The 17,753-nt window shown below is 29.9% G+C and overlaps 1 protein-coding gene across 3 annotated transcripts in view; it reads left to right on the top strand.

Moving 5' to 3' along the window:
• Nucleotides 1-17,485, top strand: part of LOC111639334 (stromal membrane-associated protein 1-like) — a 38,812-nt gene extending 21,327 nt beyond the window's left edge. The window contains exons 5-10 of one of the 3 annotated variants that reach the window (XM_023385193.1): nucleotides 3,119-3,196; nucleotides 3,922-4,048; nucleotides 4,123-4,377; nucleotides 11,026-11,147; nucleotides 15,100-15,261; nucleotides 17,283-17,485. In XM_023385193.1, the coding sequence (XP_023240961.1) occupies nucleotides 3,119-3,196; nucleotides 3,922-4,048; nucleotides 4,123-4,377; nucleotides 11,026-11,147; nucleotides 15,100-15,261; nucleotides 17,283-17,423 (885 nt within the window). In that variant the 3' untranslated portion in view covers nucleotides 17,424-17,485. Of the gene's footprint in view, nucleotides 1-3,118; nucleotides 3,197-3,921; nucleotides 4,055-4,122; nucleotides 4,378-11,025; nucleotides 11,148-15,099; nucleotides 15,262-17,257 lie in introns of all 3 variants that reach the window. The other 2 variants (XM_023385192.1, XM_023385194.1) reach the window with 2 other exon arrangements.
• Nucleotides 17,486-17,753: the final 268 nt, after the last annotated feature.

Raw genomic sequence — 17,753 nt, 5'->3', positions numbered from 1 at the left:
ATCCTCTCTTCTTAGAGTAACAGTGGTGCTTTTTCAATTAGGTCTGTGAGAGTTGCACTTATCAGCCAAACATCATTTGCATATGCCAATGCTTTATGGAGACCATTCAGTTCTACTCCTTTGTTACTTTGCTGGAATCTGCAAATAACTTTCAAGTGTTAGATTAAACAATATAGGAAAGGACACTCTCCCCAAGTCATGTAGTTATCTCAAAGGGTTCTGTTTCCAGTCCTGACACTGCTGATTGATTTTTTCCTATATATATGCTTGTCATTTTTATTAATTTCTTGGGTATTCCAAATTCAGCCATTATTTGCTACAGTTCGTTGTATTGACACTGTCATATGCTTTAGTGAAGTTGGTGTTGCTTGTATTCATACTTCTTTTCCAGCAACTGTCTTAGGATAAATATCTGGCCAGTGGTTGATCAATTCTGTCTAAACCCACATTGATAGTTCACTAAGACATTTTCTGTATAAGATGTTAGCTGTTTGAGGAGAAGCATTAACAGTATTTTGTATTAAGTAATGATATTTCCCTGTAGTTACTAATATAGCTCTTTACTTCCTTTTTGTTGTTGTTGATGGGGGCAAATGATACTTTCTTTCCATTTGCCTGGAAGCTCCTCATTATTCCAAATATTTAGTAATAGCTTGATAGGTATACCATCACTTCCTGGCACCTTGTAGTTCTTCAATTTGGATATACTAAGCTCTACTTTGTTGACTGATAGTTCTTCTACTGGTCTGTTTACATCATCTGTCTCCTGTGTCCTTTGTGTGTCTTGGCTTTCTTTTATGGTGCTCAACAGATTTTTGAATTATTCTCACCATCTGTTCAGGATCTTATCCTCTTGTGTTATGTTGTTTTCATCCTGTACATTTATTGGGTTGTCCAGAAAGTTTGTGCCAATTTTTGAAGGAAACTTGAAATGCAGATTTAAGTTTTAGTACACACTTATTAAATTATATAGGTGCCATTCTGTTCTACAACCTTTCTCTATCTTTCAGGCAACTTGAAAATCCCGTCCTTCCAGAATCTCTCAGGTTTTTTGGCGAAAAACTTTTCTACATGATTTTTATCTCAACCAAAGAGTTGAAGTTTTTTCCATTAAGGGAATTTTGTAATGATCAAAATAGGCGGAAATCAGAGGGCGCGAGGTCTGAATATGCTGGATGGGGTAGAACATCCCAACTGAGATTCAACAACTTTTGTTGAGTTATTAAACACACATGAGGCAGTGCATTGTCCTGATGAAACACAATGCCTTTCTGATTCGCTATTTCTGGACGTTTTTGTTCAATTGCTGTCTTTAATTCATCTAATTGGGAACAATACTTCTCTGAATTTATCGTCTCATTGTTTGGTAAAAGCTCATAATACAGGATCCCTTTCCAATCCCACCAGACACAGAGCATGATCATCTTTGGATGAAGACTTGACTTTTAGGTTGGCTAAAGGTGGTTCATTTTGCTTTCTCCAAGATCTTTTTCATTCAACATTATTATAAATGATCCATTATTCATCCCCCGTCACTACTTACTTCAAAAATGGTGTCTCCTCGTTGTGTTTATAGAGCAAGTTGCAAATGGAAATGCGATCCATCAGCTTTTTCTCCGTTAAATTGTGGGGAACCCATTCATCAAAATGGTTTATGTAGCCAAGCTTCACAAAATGCTCGTGGATGGTGGATTTTGATATATTTAACATTTCTACTAATGTACGTGTTGTATAATGTGGGTTATTCTCGATCAGTGTTTTAATCTTCATTTGTGGTGGAGGGCCTACCCAGGCATTCTTGATCTTTAAGGTTGAAATCACCAGCTTTAAACCTAGCAAACCATTTCTGCACAGTTCTTTCAGCTACAGCACCTTTTGCTGTATATAGCTTCATAAACAGTGCATATCTTGTTTGCTGCTTGTGTGGCATTTTTGCCACTTGTGTGGCAATTTAATAGCATTCTAGAATGCTATTAAATTCTTGCAGTTAAAATTCAGTGGGGTGGGAGAGATAAAGGGGGATTGTTTATCTCACATCAAGTAGGGTTGGACTTAATGACAATTTTACTCATTATTAACATTACAATTTTTTTATAAAACTCCTCTCTCTCCTCAAAATTATTTTGTTATGATTAAAAATGTAAAAAGTTTTTAATAATAAAATATCGTAACAGATAGCACCATCACAAATTTTAAATGTTGCCAGGAAAGTTATGCAACTCATTGCTGGATATTGTTTTAGCTGGCCATATATACTAATGGATCTTATTTCCTTGCCTTGGATTTTGTACTTGTTTTAAGTTAAAGTTTCATTGACAGTTTAGCTGGAGACCTTGTTTTGTGCCATTTAAATAATACAATCAACCATTACTGCACTGATTAATTAATGTTTGATTGAAAGTTACTAGAACTTCATTTAGTCCTTCAACTAAACCTGTTGGTTTGTTTTTTCTTGAAGCTGTTTGCATTAAACTTGTAGAGAGAGCTTTCTCTGATTAACAATTCAAAGTTTTTTCCGAAAATTTGAATACTAGTGAAGTTTTTGTCTGTTTTTACATAGTAATTTCTATTTTTAGCAACATACATTTTAATTAGTGTTTCTCACCCTCTAATGAATCGTCACCCCCCTTCAACGTAGTATCACCCCTTCAATAAAACCGTTACATAGTATCACCCCCTTCACTTCAAAATTCCAATGCTGAGGGCCAAGGCTAACGCCAAATTCGTACTTCATTGAATGGACTAGTGACTATTATAATATTATTTGTTTAATTATTATACGATATAACGAATAAAATATCTAATTATTCTGAATATGTTTTACTATATCGCCCAGAAAATCGTTTTTTGCCCCCAAAATATAAATTGTTACTAATTGCCTCCGCAACATGGAAAAAAACCCACATGGGGGCGATATCGCCCCGTTGAGAAACACCTGATTTAAATGATAAATGGTATGAAACTTAGTTTATTAGTTTAAATTACTGTAAGCTTCATTATATAATTTTTCTATAACAAATTATTTTTTAAGTAGTATGTAAAGTGAAACTTTTAGTATCATATTTAGTATGTGGTGCTTCTAATATCCTGTTTACATAATTGAGTGTTTTGTTTTTAGTTTGATATTGAAGAAGATCGTAAAAAGGAGAAAGAGAAAAAACGATCTCGAACAAAAGGTGCTACAGTTGAAATACCGGTAATTTTAATTTTTTTATTAAATATATAATTTGAAATTTTTGTTCCAAAATGTTCACAAAATGAGAACACTAGACATGCCTTATACATTTCCAGCTCAAAAATTATAATGGAACAAATGTTTTGGACTTGCTTGATAAGCTAAAATACATTATTCTAAAACAAATTGTTTTAATTTTGCTCTGTAACAGTGAATTTTAGAAAGGCTTATCAAGTCAAAAATGTTTTTCATTAAAATTGGTCCTAGAAATATAAGGAAACGATGCCATCTAGTAGAAAATATGTAAATCAGTCCTAGAACTTTCAACAGTCAGCATGCTCTTCCTGGAATTATGGCATTTCCTAGAATTTCCATGAGCTGATATCACATATATTGGGCATTTTAGCATAAAACTGGGGAGTTGTCAAATATTGGCACGTTTGGCATTTAAAGGAAATGATTAGAAAAGTGGAAGTAAATATTTTACTTGTTTTCTATTGAACTGATTGATTGCTGAATTCTTTTAAATTTCTAAATGTGTTGTTTTGAACAGTTTGCTTGGCATTGGACAAAGAATTAACTTGTTTTTGTTTTAAATAAGTTTCTGATAGATTTTTTTTTCTTATTAAAAATATTTTATAATTGGACAATTTTATATTTTATTCAATTTCTTATTCAAGTAATTTTATGAAAGTTTTTTTAATAAGCATTTTCATATTATAGTGCAATTTTTAATTAATTTTTAGACAATTCAGCCATCTGCTTTGCCAAGACCTCATCCTGTGGCTACTACACCATCAAAAACTTTTGATAACGGAGAAAAGAAAGTATCTCCAGTAAATGAAACACCCCAATCTGCATTGGATTTATTAGGTTTGGGTAAGCTAAGTGATACTTATTCTTTTAAACTGACATGATTTTTGATTTAATTTTTTTCCTGTTTTTAGATGCTCCATCCAGTCAGAATTCTGATGATTTATTTGATGCTTTTTTGAGTGCAACTCCTTCTACAAGTTCAAATTCTGCAACTTCATCATCATTAGCTAAATCATCGGATGTGAAAAAATCTGAAGAAACTGATTTTTTTAATCAAATATCTACATCAGAAACTCCTAAAAAAGCTGTGATGAGTAAAGAATCAATTCTTTCTCTTTATGGTTCTGGTAATGCTCAAAATCAACAATCTGTTTTTGGTGTACCAGGTATGTGATTTGAAAATCTTGAATGGTTATTTTAAGCTTTCTATAGATTATGCTCTAATATTTTATTAAATTTGAAAGATTTTTGAAAATTTAAAGTTTTGGTGTCAATATAAACTAGTTATTAAAATTTAAATCTTACCTTTTATTCCAGCATTGAACTTTCCTTTCAGCTAGCAATTCTGGTTTAAATTATTCAGGCTTCTGAATTTGAACCTACAAATTTGATGCAATGTTCTAGTTCTTCAAAATCAGTTACGTATTTCAAATTATCATTGATGTAGGAATCTACACTGTGGCTATCTTCTTCAAGTTTAATGCATTGGAAATGCTATCAGTCTTTTTTAATATATCACCTCATTGAATAAACCCAAAAATATTAGCTGAAGAAAAAGTTCAGTGCTGGAATAAAAGATGGTTAAGATTTGTTTTCCAGTTTTAATAATTTGAAATTGAATTTAAACAAATTTTGCTAGAAATTTGTTTTAATTTCTAGCAAAATTTGCAATAAAATGATTAAGCTTGAATTCAGATCTTTGAACAGATTTGAAATATATGGAATTTTGCATTTACAGTAAAACCTCACTTATATGGCCATCCATGAAATGCTCCTGTAAAACTGCATATGTTTTCAATGTAAATCAACTCTATTCTGTGGCCACTTAAGCAAGATGGCCAAAATAGAAGCATCCTAAAATGACATCCCTGTTTTGTGAGACCAATAAACCCACATTCCTAAATTCAATTTATTGAAAGCATTTTAAACAGAATTGAGCTTCAGTTTTGAAACAGTTTACAGAGATCCACGTTAAACATTTAATAGGATTATAATACAGCACTGTATAGTTCTGGAACAACATAAATCAAATAATAATATAAATTTTAACATGAAATTTTTTGAAAACATTTTTTTAAACATTTAAAAAAAAAACAAAAAAAGAAATTTACATAAAAATTTTGTTCTATTCAATTTGTTGTTCCAAATCTGTACTTCAAAAGTTTTGTTCTGTATAGTTCTGTGACTTTTTGGCTACTTGATGCTTAACCACTTCAATGCAGTAGCCACAAGCAAATCATTAGCTTCTGAATTGGACTTTATTTAGTTGTTTATACAGGCCTCGGAGTCACTCACTTTTTGGTCATTTCCATGTGTTTAATTAAGATATAGGGCCAATTAAAAATAATTTTAAAGCCAAACGATCTGCCAAATTATTGGACTTTCTGACTAGAATTTTCTGGAAAAAAAATACTCTTCCCTGAGCGGGACTCAAAACCTGAACTTCTGCTTAGTGTTGTTAGGTTATAGGAAACAAAAATTCCTTTCATATATGTTAAAAATTTTTTCATGCACTTAAAAAAACACTCTCATTACAAATTCAGAAGCCAATATTGAGTAAGGTTATGTACTCGTGCCATATTGTCATTATTTGCCAAAATCTAGTTCTTCAGAGTTGCATTTCTATCTATGGGGATTAAAAATAAGTATTTTAAGCATCTCTACATTTTTGGCTGTTTTCTAAGAAAATCACAATCTCCATTGTAGGGGAAAACACACTATGCTGAGGGATTAATCTCTCAAGCTGACAACACTGCTGCCGCTTCTAAATTTAAAATATATAATTATTAAAATTAACACGAGATAGTGGCATAACCTCTAGACAAAATATTTCGTTTCTGATCATTCAATTCATTATAGCCCAATAATTTGGCAGATCATTTGGTTTTAATTAACAATTGGGTTATGGAGTTGTCGTTTACAAGAATATTTTTTTTACTTTATTTATCTTTAAATAATTTCATAAACATGAGTTAAATAGAATAAATGTACTTTAATGATTTCATAGCATATTAATGTTCAATCACATCTATATATTCCTAAATTTGTGTTTAAATTGACTACAATTATAATTATTCCATGTAGTAAGTATTTTCATAATGTGTGAAATATCCATTTTTTAATCTCCTCTTATGCCAACTGTGTGCATAAGTGTTATAAGTATCCATTGAGACTAAAAAAGTAAATGAAAATGTAAATTCATATTTAAACATAAAATCTTTTAATTTATTTGGTAAATTTTAAGTGTTGTAAAATGTGATTGCAGGAAAAATTTTCACGTGCTTCCCAAAAGGTTAACAACATTGTAACAATGTTGCTTTTTATTAATCCGCAGGAAAAAGTTTCTTGTGTATTTTACTTATACTACTTGAAATCTGTTTGTTTCAGATTTATTAATTTATTTTGAAATCAATATTTACTTGTCTCAAAGCATTAAAAAATAAACAGTTTCTGATTATGATAGATGTCCCAGTGTAGTCAAATTAATGAAATCAGCATTGACCCCCCCCCTCATGGCAATGCTGATGTTGAACAGGGATTTTAATTTCACGCCGGGCACTTCCTCCTGATAGATCATCAATGTCAGAAAGGGTGCTTTAAACCACAAGAAAGTGAAATATGTGAGACAGGCCAAGTTTTGTTAAAAGCAGCAAACAAAAAAAAACTAGAGGCGGCCATTAACAGCAAGAACATGAAAGAAGTACGAGCAGCACATGTAATGCTTGTTACTGTCAAGTGTTCAAAAGCAAGAGGAACCAAAAAAAGAAGGAAGTTGAAAACATCCAGAATAATCAGAATGAAAGAACATCATTTTTCATTACTGATTATTTACAGATGCCAAAGACTTTTTAAGTATTTATGGTTTTCTGGACATACAGTAGCTTCTTATGCCACGCTTGTTGGGAGACAAAGAAAAAGCACAATATAACCAAGTACTAAAAATTCTGGGCTTATACTAAACAGATTATACATGCTATGCAATCTCTATCCTCTATTCTTTCATCAGCAAGTGTTTTGATATAAAATAAGCTGTTTTTCAATACTGAACTTTATTCTTGGTTATCTTATCTTACTTGACGTTCATAAACATCGATCCCACCATTTAGCATTGTTTCTTTAACAATGACATTTAAAGACAAATACTGTCCATATATAAAAACAAAATATCAGTTAAGATTTTATTATACAGTACTATATTTTACAATAAATTGCTTAATAAAAATTTGTGTATTTTATGTTTCTCAATAAAAATTATATATGCTGTAATTGAAAATTTTTAAAAATAAATATGTAACAGAACCATCAAAACTTATAAAATTACAAAGAGTAAAAATTCTCTAAAAAGCAAAATAGTTACTACTGTATAAAAACTTTTTGTTCCAAATTAAAGAAATCTTTTCTTTACACATTAATTCACATAAAGGTTTGAAATTTTGAATTCACAGAAACTTGTAAATGAGGACATGGTACTTAAAACTAATAAACAATATTTAATATCAATTGTCATTTGTTTCCTTTTGATATGTCCACCTGTTTTACATATTAGATCTTGACAAATTTATTATTTCACTTTCAGTGATAGTTTCAAGGACAATTGTAGAAATAAAATACTTTTTCGTTGCAAATAGAAATTCAGTAGCAATTGGTAATTTAAAATTTATTGATGCAAGTACTTTTAAAATTTGGAGGACCAAAAAAGCGTGATATATCCGAATTTGCAATATAACAAGTGTCTACTGTATTAATATATACAGAAATATTTGAAATGTGTTTAACCATAACAGAATAAAAAGAAAAAAAATCAACTTTTACTGCTATTTTATTGAGTTTTCCTTCCATGTTTTCACTTTGTTTTGTCACTATTGCACTCACTGTTTCTGTATTTTAACTCTGAAAAATTCACTCAGAGGCCTGTCTATATGATCCAGGCATCTCCAACCTGCTGCCTCACCACGTCATCAATCTCCTGCAGTCATCTAGAGTACAGCTTGTCTTTCATGCTATAGTTTCCAGGCCTGAATGGAATAAACCAATATCTGACAGTGTTTTCAATAATCCATTGTCACCATAAAGTTTTGCTATATTTTTGAGTTGTCTTCAGAAAGATCAGTCAAGTCAGTGTTGATCTTTCAAGTTAATCTATCCATTTACTGATTTTTTTTTTTAATTACAGACTTAAAAAACTCTCTTGTTACACCTCTTCTGAAAGTTTTTGTTCCTTCTACTAGGCTTGCAGCTTAGAGGAAACAGTGTACAGTAAGACCCTGCTTAATGTGGGGGATAGGTTCCTAGATGACAAAGCAATAAATGAAACCATGTTAAATGGGGTCATTTTAACAGAGTAAATAGGGAAAGGAGAACATGTGAGCAAAAATAAACAGATTTTATTTTAATTTTAAGTTATATATTGTTATGCAAATTAACATAATATAAAAAATATGTTAAATAACGCACAAAAATATGCACACAGAAATGTAAAGTTTTGTTTTTTGTGATGAAAGTCCTGGCTCTTCTGAAATTTTTGATTTTTGCGATAGTTGTATAGTTTCATTTGTCACTTTTTTCTTTCCTTAAGCAAATGTTGGTAGCAGGAGATTGCATCCAGAATGCCTTGTCTTGCTTTTGCACTCCTTTCAAAATCTGGATCATTTGCTACAGTTTGATCAATGATTTTGGTTATCATTACCAAACTTTTACTAAGGAAATCTGTAGAGAAATTCTTTGGGTTCTTTGTTTTCAGAATCTCTATTTTCCAGTTCTACATGAATTCCTTGTTCTGCTGGTTCTTGAAAATTATTGTTTGTAAGGCTCTCATCAGAAACTTGCAGTAACTCCTCAATATCTTGCTTGTCTACATCTCCTAGTCCTACTGCATCGGTTAGGTTGACCAAATTGTCAACATAACGATACAGTGATGTGCTCTTCTCGTTGAGAATTCATGGATACCTTCAGCCATAATTTCTTCTACACTTCGTTCATGCGTTTCTCAGTTAGTTCTTGCCAAGTGAAGTCGATTATTGCCTATGGCATCCACGATGTTACATTTTTTCCAAAATTACTCCAAACAGACAGATTGAAGGAAAGTACAGTGCTAGTTAAATAGTGTCTTACTGTATATAAAACTATAGTGAATTAATATTTTATTACTTGTTATGGATGAGCTTGCTATTCACTAAAGTCTAAGTATTTAAGAAAGAAGATTCTTTTTTTCTATAACATGTTAAGCTGATAATTTCATTTTTTTAGAATTAACATTTAAAATGTACAAAATTTGTGGCCTTGCATACATAAACTAAATAAGTATATGAAACATCTTTATATACTTTTAAATAAATTTAAAAATTAAATTTTCATTACTTGCAGCTTTGTGTAAAAGCTCTGTGGCACCCCTGTAAACATGTATTTTTAGATCCTGAATCCATCTTGAAAAGTAATGCTAGTTCCAAATATAAATACTACAGCATTTTGAAGACCATTCTGACATAATTAAAATATCTGCATCATTCTAAATTGTGTGGGTGAGAAGCAGAAGAAACAGCAGTTAATAAAAATTTTCTAAGTTTCTTTGTGTTCAAGAAATGATGTCAAGAGAAAGAAAATATACAAAATTTGTAAGTTGTTAAAGCTTTTACAGCAGATGTCAGTGAACATTAGATATGTTTGAAGACAGACAATATTTGTGAAAAGTCATTACTTTTAATTACTAAGATAAATTGCCTGGACATACTATTCAATAAAATAAGAATAAATAGAATAAAAATGCTCAATCTAAAAAAAAATAAAACGTTATTGGCATATTTATAATATAGTGCCCTTAGGCCCACAATATGCAGTTGTCTCCCAAACTAAGTGTGACCTTTGCACTGAATGATTGTTATAATTTTAATTCTGCAATAATTGTATATTTATAATTTTTAAATATTGAAAGGGCCAAAGATACTGACATTGAAAAACCATCAGTAGTAGTATGATATTCATGAAAAAATCAATATTACTCAACTGATGTCTTATTTTGTTTCTACTTAAACTTTTAATTTACACTAATTTCTTTGAATTGATTGTTCTAAATACTGTCAATCCCCTATAACACTGTTGATAATTCCATTTTATATGAATTCCATGTTATGAGTCACTTAGATTTTACAAATGTGTGTGCCTGGCTGTGAACGGCTCACGTATTTGTAAAATCTAAAAGTGACTCATACAACATGGAATTCATATAAAACGGAATTATCAACTGTGTTATAGAGGGGGGTCAACTGTGAAATTATTTCAGCATTATTTTAATTTTTGCACCCCTAGTCCCAGACTTAGTGAGCCTAATGGGAGATTTTGCCTCTGGTAAAAATAAGATGGTTTCATCCATTACATCTTATGTATAGTATTAATATATCTTGACTTTAAATAATTGTATTTTTTGTTGGACATGATAAGCTAATTTTGTGTGTGTGTGTATATCTAATGAGACATACTAATAATGTCCCACCTGTACTTAAAAAAAAAAATGATATTGTTTCATAGTGCTAATTTAAGTACAGATTTAAAGGTGAATAATAAGATTTATCCTTTTCAAATTAATCAGATTCAATTGTATAAAATAATTTTTTAAACTTTTCTGTAATGATTTTTTTAAAATGTTGTGTGTAAACAATAATACATTTTTTTCCAATTATTTACAAAACTTAAAATATTTTTACTCAATACTTTTAACAATTTAAGGTGTGAGACCAGTAATTACTGATTATTTCCATATAAAATTTACACTGATGATTGTTTATATAATTTACTATATAAACATTTAATTTTATATTTAGGTGGAATGTACGTAAATCAACAAGTCTATGTTCAAAATACACCTTTTGTAGCTGGAGTTTCTGCACCAATGGCTAATATGCCTAATGGCATACTAGGAATGCAGCAGAATACAGTTTTGCAGGTATGAAAGTTAATACATTTTAATTAAAAACATAATGCAGCACATGATGTGGATTAAAAATTCTGATCCTTTCTGATGTAATTCATCTAAGGAACCTCTGATTGTTGCAAAAATTTAATTAGCAACTTTTTCATTTTTGATCATTAATTCATATAATATTTTTATTTTTCTTAATATTATTTTAATAGCAATTAAAATCTGAAATTTATGAAATTTCATAAATTTGCTGTTTTTAGAAGTGCTAAAAGTTAAACTTATCTTATGTTGTGATTGATACAATGGCTACACTTTAAGATTAATTTAAAATCACAAAATTTAGAAGCTAAATAGAATAGCTATATCAATATGTTGAGAAATGTAAAATACATCTTGGACTAATTTTATCAAAAAGTTAGAGCTTGTGGGCTTTTCCAAATTTATATCGAAATTCTGTTTTTGAATTTGCACTCATTTTGCTAGGCATGTGATCTATGGGTTTGCATGAAAGCATCTGGAAACATTAGCAGTTTTTAAAATTCCATTGGAATACAGGTTAACCATCACTACCCAAAATTAGTGCTGGATTAGTGTAATTTCCATTTTTCATGTTGCAATTCAAACTTGCTACTACTGTTTGAGGGTGCTTGACATTGCCAGATGTATGATGATTTGACAAGAACTTTCATTTAATGTTTGTAATGTTGTTGTTAATCAACTTATATTGATTTGCAGAGTATTTTAAAGATAGAATTAGATAAATAGCTGTTGGGTTAGATATTTTCTAACCTAACCATAAGTAATTCAGTAAAACCACTTATCTAGCACCTTACAAATCCCAATGATGCTGGATTAGTGGTGGTCAACCTGTATCTGGTTTTTATTTAAAATTCTGATTGACTTTATTGGTTTATACAAGATTTACAATGTATTGTAATTTTACTGACGGGTAACTTGTCAGTATCTGTTTAATCCTTATTTTAGTATTAGTATTTCCTTGTTTTGATATGTATTGTAACTGAATGTTGTGGTTTTCTTTTTTCCCTTAATTATGTCTAGAAGAAGTTTTTGTTCGTGCTGCTTTATGCCTAGATTTAATGTTTTTATGTAATATGTTTTGGATGTTTTATTGCAGTTTAAAAACTCTGTTGAGTTTATCACCTCGCTTTACTTATATAGTTTGTTTTAATGTCTTTATGAACCTAGCTTTGTTTCAACATTCACCTGTTTTTCTTTCACAGTAATATATGCATAACTTAAGATTATCAACTTAGTAGTGATTTATATTGTTTCAAAGAAAGTAATTTTATTAATTTAATATTGAATGTTTTTCTTCATACAAATGTAATTTTTTTTACTTTTCAATGGTATAACCTAATGTGATATCTACTGGTGAAGACCATTGTAATGCTTTTCAACTTAAGGAGGGTTCCAAAAAAACCTCAGATCATATCTTAAAAGAATAAATTAGTTGCATCATTAGTTAATGTTTTAAAAATAAAGTATTATAACTGTCTGCAAAATAAAGTAATATTGCCTAATAATAATTTTTAAATTGAAGATTGTTTCTTCAAAGAAGGAAATGGGCCTTATTTGAAAATTAGAATTATTGTAAGATGCTTTCCAGTTGAAGTGTACAGTTTTAATGAGAATCTTTAGTGGAGAAACTAAAAATCAAATAGTTTTGCCTAAAGACCACAAATGATTTTTTCCATCATAGTGCTTAGTTTTTAGTTACTTACAAATGATCTTGTAAATTGAGAATGCGAAAAATGAGAATTATTTCAATACTCGTCAATAGAACATTCTAGAAAATTCTTGCATTCATCATTTAAATATTTGAAATTTTGAAAGACAGAACCCTCATGTAACATAATAAAAAGAATCATTCTTACAGCACATTAAAATTCATAGATGATGCAATATTTAAATTTTGTATCTGAATCTCTAATCGGTAGAAAATGTTTTTCAAGGATGGAGAACTGTACATATCCCCTTCAATTTCTCTTGGACTTGGAAGACTTTCCTGGAATTTTAAGTGGATTCTGAGAACCACTAATGTTTTTTTTATTACAAATTGTTTCTCAAACTCTACAAAATTCAACTACCAAAAAAATGTGTTGTTTTATTTGTAAACATCTGAAAAAAAAAATAACTTGTTTAAAGTCATTCATAATACTGTTAAAGCTGTAATAAAAGCACAGAATAAATTCACCTTAGTGTTGATTTTTAGGTGTTTTGCATGTGTTGTAAATTTATTAAAAATTTATTATGAATTAAAAATGAGTTAAAAGAAAAAATTTTATTTTGATACATGCTTCTTATCCTTAGTTCCTTACATATTATGCCTTTGTCCATTTTGGACTTTCTTGTAAACTAGGACTTGTTATACCGTTACATCATTACTGGAAAGGGGGTGAAAGCTCGACTACTCAGTGGTAACGCTCAAGGGTGAAATGGGAAGGAAAGAGAGGTTTAGGAGAGGGATGAAGGTGAAATGGAAAGAAAGATAGGATAGATGGTGAAGGGGTAGAATCATGAGTGTCAGCAACACATTTATTGATGAGAATAAGAGAGAACAAAATACAAAATATACAGAATACAGGATATGCAATACCTGTGTACGAGGTGGTGGTATGATCGTAAAACAATAGATAGAAAAACAATTTGACAATAAAGTGGCAAATTACACAATTGGTTAAAAGTAGAAAGCGTACATGTATGCGGGACTTGTTATACCAAGAGAAGAGAATCAAGCAATTTCAAATTAATTAACGTTTTAATTTGGAATTGTGTTTCTCTTCCCTCAGTAAAACAAGTCCTTGTTCACAAGAAAGTCCAAAGTGGACAAAGGCATAATATCCAAGAAACTAAAATTTTAAGTTTTTTCAAATATATGAGAGGATTTAAAATGTCTGAGATTGTAAATAGTCCTGATTTTTTTTAAGTTTCTTGTGAAAATGAGTGTAATAGAATTTTTAAGTTTTTTCAAAAAAAAAAATTTCATATTGATCTTCAAATGTTAGTGTCTCCAAAATATTTCTTGAAATTAACTGTTTGTTTATAGTATATAATTTTAATACATTTTTAATTATATAGTATAAATTGCTTGATCAATTTGCAAACAATGTTTTTTCCCCCACCACATTTGTTTAATTACATACACAAGAATTAGGTTTATATGCTTTAATTGTTGAAATGTATTAAAAAAACTGGTCCAAAATTTCCTGTTATATAATTGACATGTATAATTTCATCAAGGAACTTTAACTATAAGTAACTTTAAAGTACATATTTCATTTATAGATGAATCTCCAGAGAAATTACTTTGAAATTTAAAATGTACAAGAAACTAAACTTTAGAAATTTAGTGGCCATTATAAGAACCATCTTGTAATAACTATTAATTTTTAAATATAAAAGTTTACTTCAATACATTTACATGGTGTTTCAAGCTTAAAAATAGATTGGACTCAAATACGAGGGTGGTTTTTTCAAGCTCCAATGGTCCATAAAACAAAGACAAATGTAAATAAAATGAATTTATCATAGCTAGAAGGTTTGAGACTAATGATCATCTTCAAAACAACATTAAGACCATCTCAATTCACTGGCAGCAACATTCTATGACAAGGAGATGGAAAAGCTGGTCCACAGATATGACAAATGCTTCAATCTTCACATTGATATGTCAATTATGTTGTTATTTACTTTTTCTTTTTACCATCGGAGCTTGAAAAAAAACAGCCTGTGTAGAATGAGTTTTCCCCAGTAATTCCAAATATATAAAATATTTATAAAATTCCAGACTTTTTTGTTATATTTGAAATTTTTATTAAATATGATTGATTTGAGTTTATTGAAATTAAGTTAATTATTTCAACTTTTTTAGTAAAAATAATAATTTAATTTATGGATAACAATCTCTAGGAAAAAATAAATGAATTTGAGGAATTATGTAAATTTCTGTTTCTAGCCACCCGTTGCATCACTGCCTTCTACTAATCCTTTCCTTTCTATGGGGAATTCTGTCCCTGGGCAAGATTGGAATCAGCAATCTTCTGCATGGAATATTCCTCCTATTGGTGCTAATGGTACTGGAACTAATCCTGTAATGTTAACACATGAGTTTGGTCAGGTTAGTTTGATTTGTATAACCCATATTTCATTGATTTTCAATGTTAACCATTAAATCAAAGCTTGCTTGCTTGCTTGTTTATCTATCTTAGCTTGACTTTTATTTTTATGGATTGAACATTTTTTTAACAAATATGTTCATAGAAACATGTTTGCTCTAAAGATCTGATTTTGATAAAAATGAAATTAAGTTTTATTAAACTTTGATAAATGGGCTTTAAGCAAAAATTGAAAAATGTCAAGCAATCTTAGAAATCTTGCACTTTTTTGGACATTGTAATATGTTGGATATCCATTACAACATTGTATTGTAATGCATGTCCAACAATATTGTATGACAAAATTATTTTGACAGTTGTATTTAAAACTTTCAATGTCTAAGTTGAAAAGAAACTTGTTTCAAAAAAGACTTATAAATGTTAAAGATAAATAATAACTATTGGAAAAGTAAATATTAAATATTTGCATAAAATTTAAGGTTTGTATAGAATTACAACTTCATTAATAAAGCTTTGTTTGATTATTGTAAACCTTATGAATTTATTAAACTGTTTACTGTATGTATCAGGTCAGTCCATAAGTTCATGCGTATTTTTATCTACAAAAAAAGCAACAAAAAATTTTAATTAAATTTTATTTCAATCTATAATGTATTCACCATTATTTTGTACAATTTCTTGCCATCTTGATGGTAGCTTTTTAATCCTGTCTTTGTAAAATGATTTCGGTTTTGAATCAAAATATTCAGAAATAGCCTTTTTTACATTGTTCTCATCCTCAAAAGTTTTTCCTTTTTAAAAATTCTGCAAACTCCGAAAAAGATGATAATCACTGGGAGCAATATCTGGCAAATATGGTGGATGAGGTAAAATTTCCCAGTTGAAGCTTTTGAGTTGAGGAGTTGACGTTGTTGTCAGTTAGCTATTGACAGTTCATGTGGTATCCATTTTCCTAGCTTTGAAACTTTTCCGATTTGTTGTAGATGTCTATGAACAGTTTCATGGGATGAATTTAAACGTTCTGCAATTTCATCAACCGTTAAAGATGGTTCTGCTTCAACTAGTGCAGAGAGAGCATCATCATCAAAGTCAACAGGTCTTCCAGTATGAGCCTTATCCTCCACACTAAAATCATTATTTGTAAATCTTTCAAACCACTTCTGCGCAGTCCTTAAACTAATTACAGTTTGATTATGAACAGTATTTAATTTTTGGCTGCATTTGTAGCATTTTCATCACTTAAAAATAAAAAGTATAAAACATGTTTCTTATATTCGTCTGTTACTTCCATTTTAACGAAAATAAACAACTGAAATGTTCCCAATTCTGAACAATATTATATGAATGAGATCCAATTTAACACTTCAGTGTAAAAAGTATCACATTAGACTGGCATTTTTAACAGCAAAACAAGATTTTTCTCAAGGTCATAAAATATGCATGAACTTATGGACTGACCTGATATATAAAGAATTAGCCTATTCCAGTAACTATTTTTAATTCTTTATGTACATTTACAATAATCCAGTTTAAGATTAATATGTTTATTGTATGTTATGATTAATCCTAGCGACTACTTATGCTTGGCTTTATGTAACTGCTAAAATTCTGTCTTGCATGGAAAAAGTAAGGCTAATGTTGCTAATTAATGTTTTGTGATTCAATCAAATGTAGATGCTAAAAACAATCAAATTGTCAATACATCTTCCATAAAATCTCATGTATTCAACAGAAATTTAAATACTACTTTTTTTTTACATTTAAATACTTTTTTTTACTTGGGTTAAGGTGAAACAAAATCTCTACACGTCTCTGCATGAGAGGCTTTATGTATGAAATACTATTACTTATAGCTGCAGCTAGATCAGAGCTAAACTGCTAAGCTTTGGGTGTTTGTTGATGCATGCTGTTAGAGTAATTGAATCTATACTAATATATCTAACAATAAACATTTCATATGATTTTAAATTGCATCTAACACTATTAATTCATATCTAGGCACTAAGTACTTGTGTGATTCTAGCCTACTTCCATTTTGGCTTATCTGAACTTCAGCTACTTGTGGATAATTGTGGACTTTTCCTTACCATCTGACTCAACCAGGGGCGAACTTGTTACCAAAAGAGGCCTGGAAATTTTGATGTCATCACATGACTTGGAATAAAAGATTCAATAAATATAGTTCTAATAAAGATGGAAAGTAGAAACTTTTTATTCCAAAGCTAAAAGACTCCTCTAAGTAATGACAGTCAATATATAAATATGTATTTGATAATTTTTACTTTTCCAGCTGTTATATATAAGAGGAAAAGTGTAGTGCTTGGTCAAAAAAAAGACCCCTCCCAAATTTTTACATTTTTGGACTCAGGACACTGAAATTTCAAGATATGCAAAAGATTCAAAATTTTTTCTTTACATGTGGATGTTACTGTGTGTGGGGAGGGCATGATTTTGTTCACCCTGTTTGAAGTTTAATAATTTCTGTGGTTTTTTA

The sequence above is a fragment of the Centruroides sculpturatus genome, unplaced genomic scaffold (assembly GCF_000671375.1).
Source record: "Centruroides sculpturatus isolate CEXI.00-Female unplaced genomic scaffold, Cexi_2.0 scaffold1250, whole genome shotgun sequence".
In the NCBI taxonomy this organism is placed as follows: domain Eukaryota; kingdom Metazoa; phylum Arthropoda; class Arachnida; order Scorpiones; family Buthidae; genus Centruroides; species Centruroides sculpturatus.
This window is presented reverse-complemented; position numbering and strand designations above follow the sequence as displayed.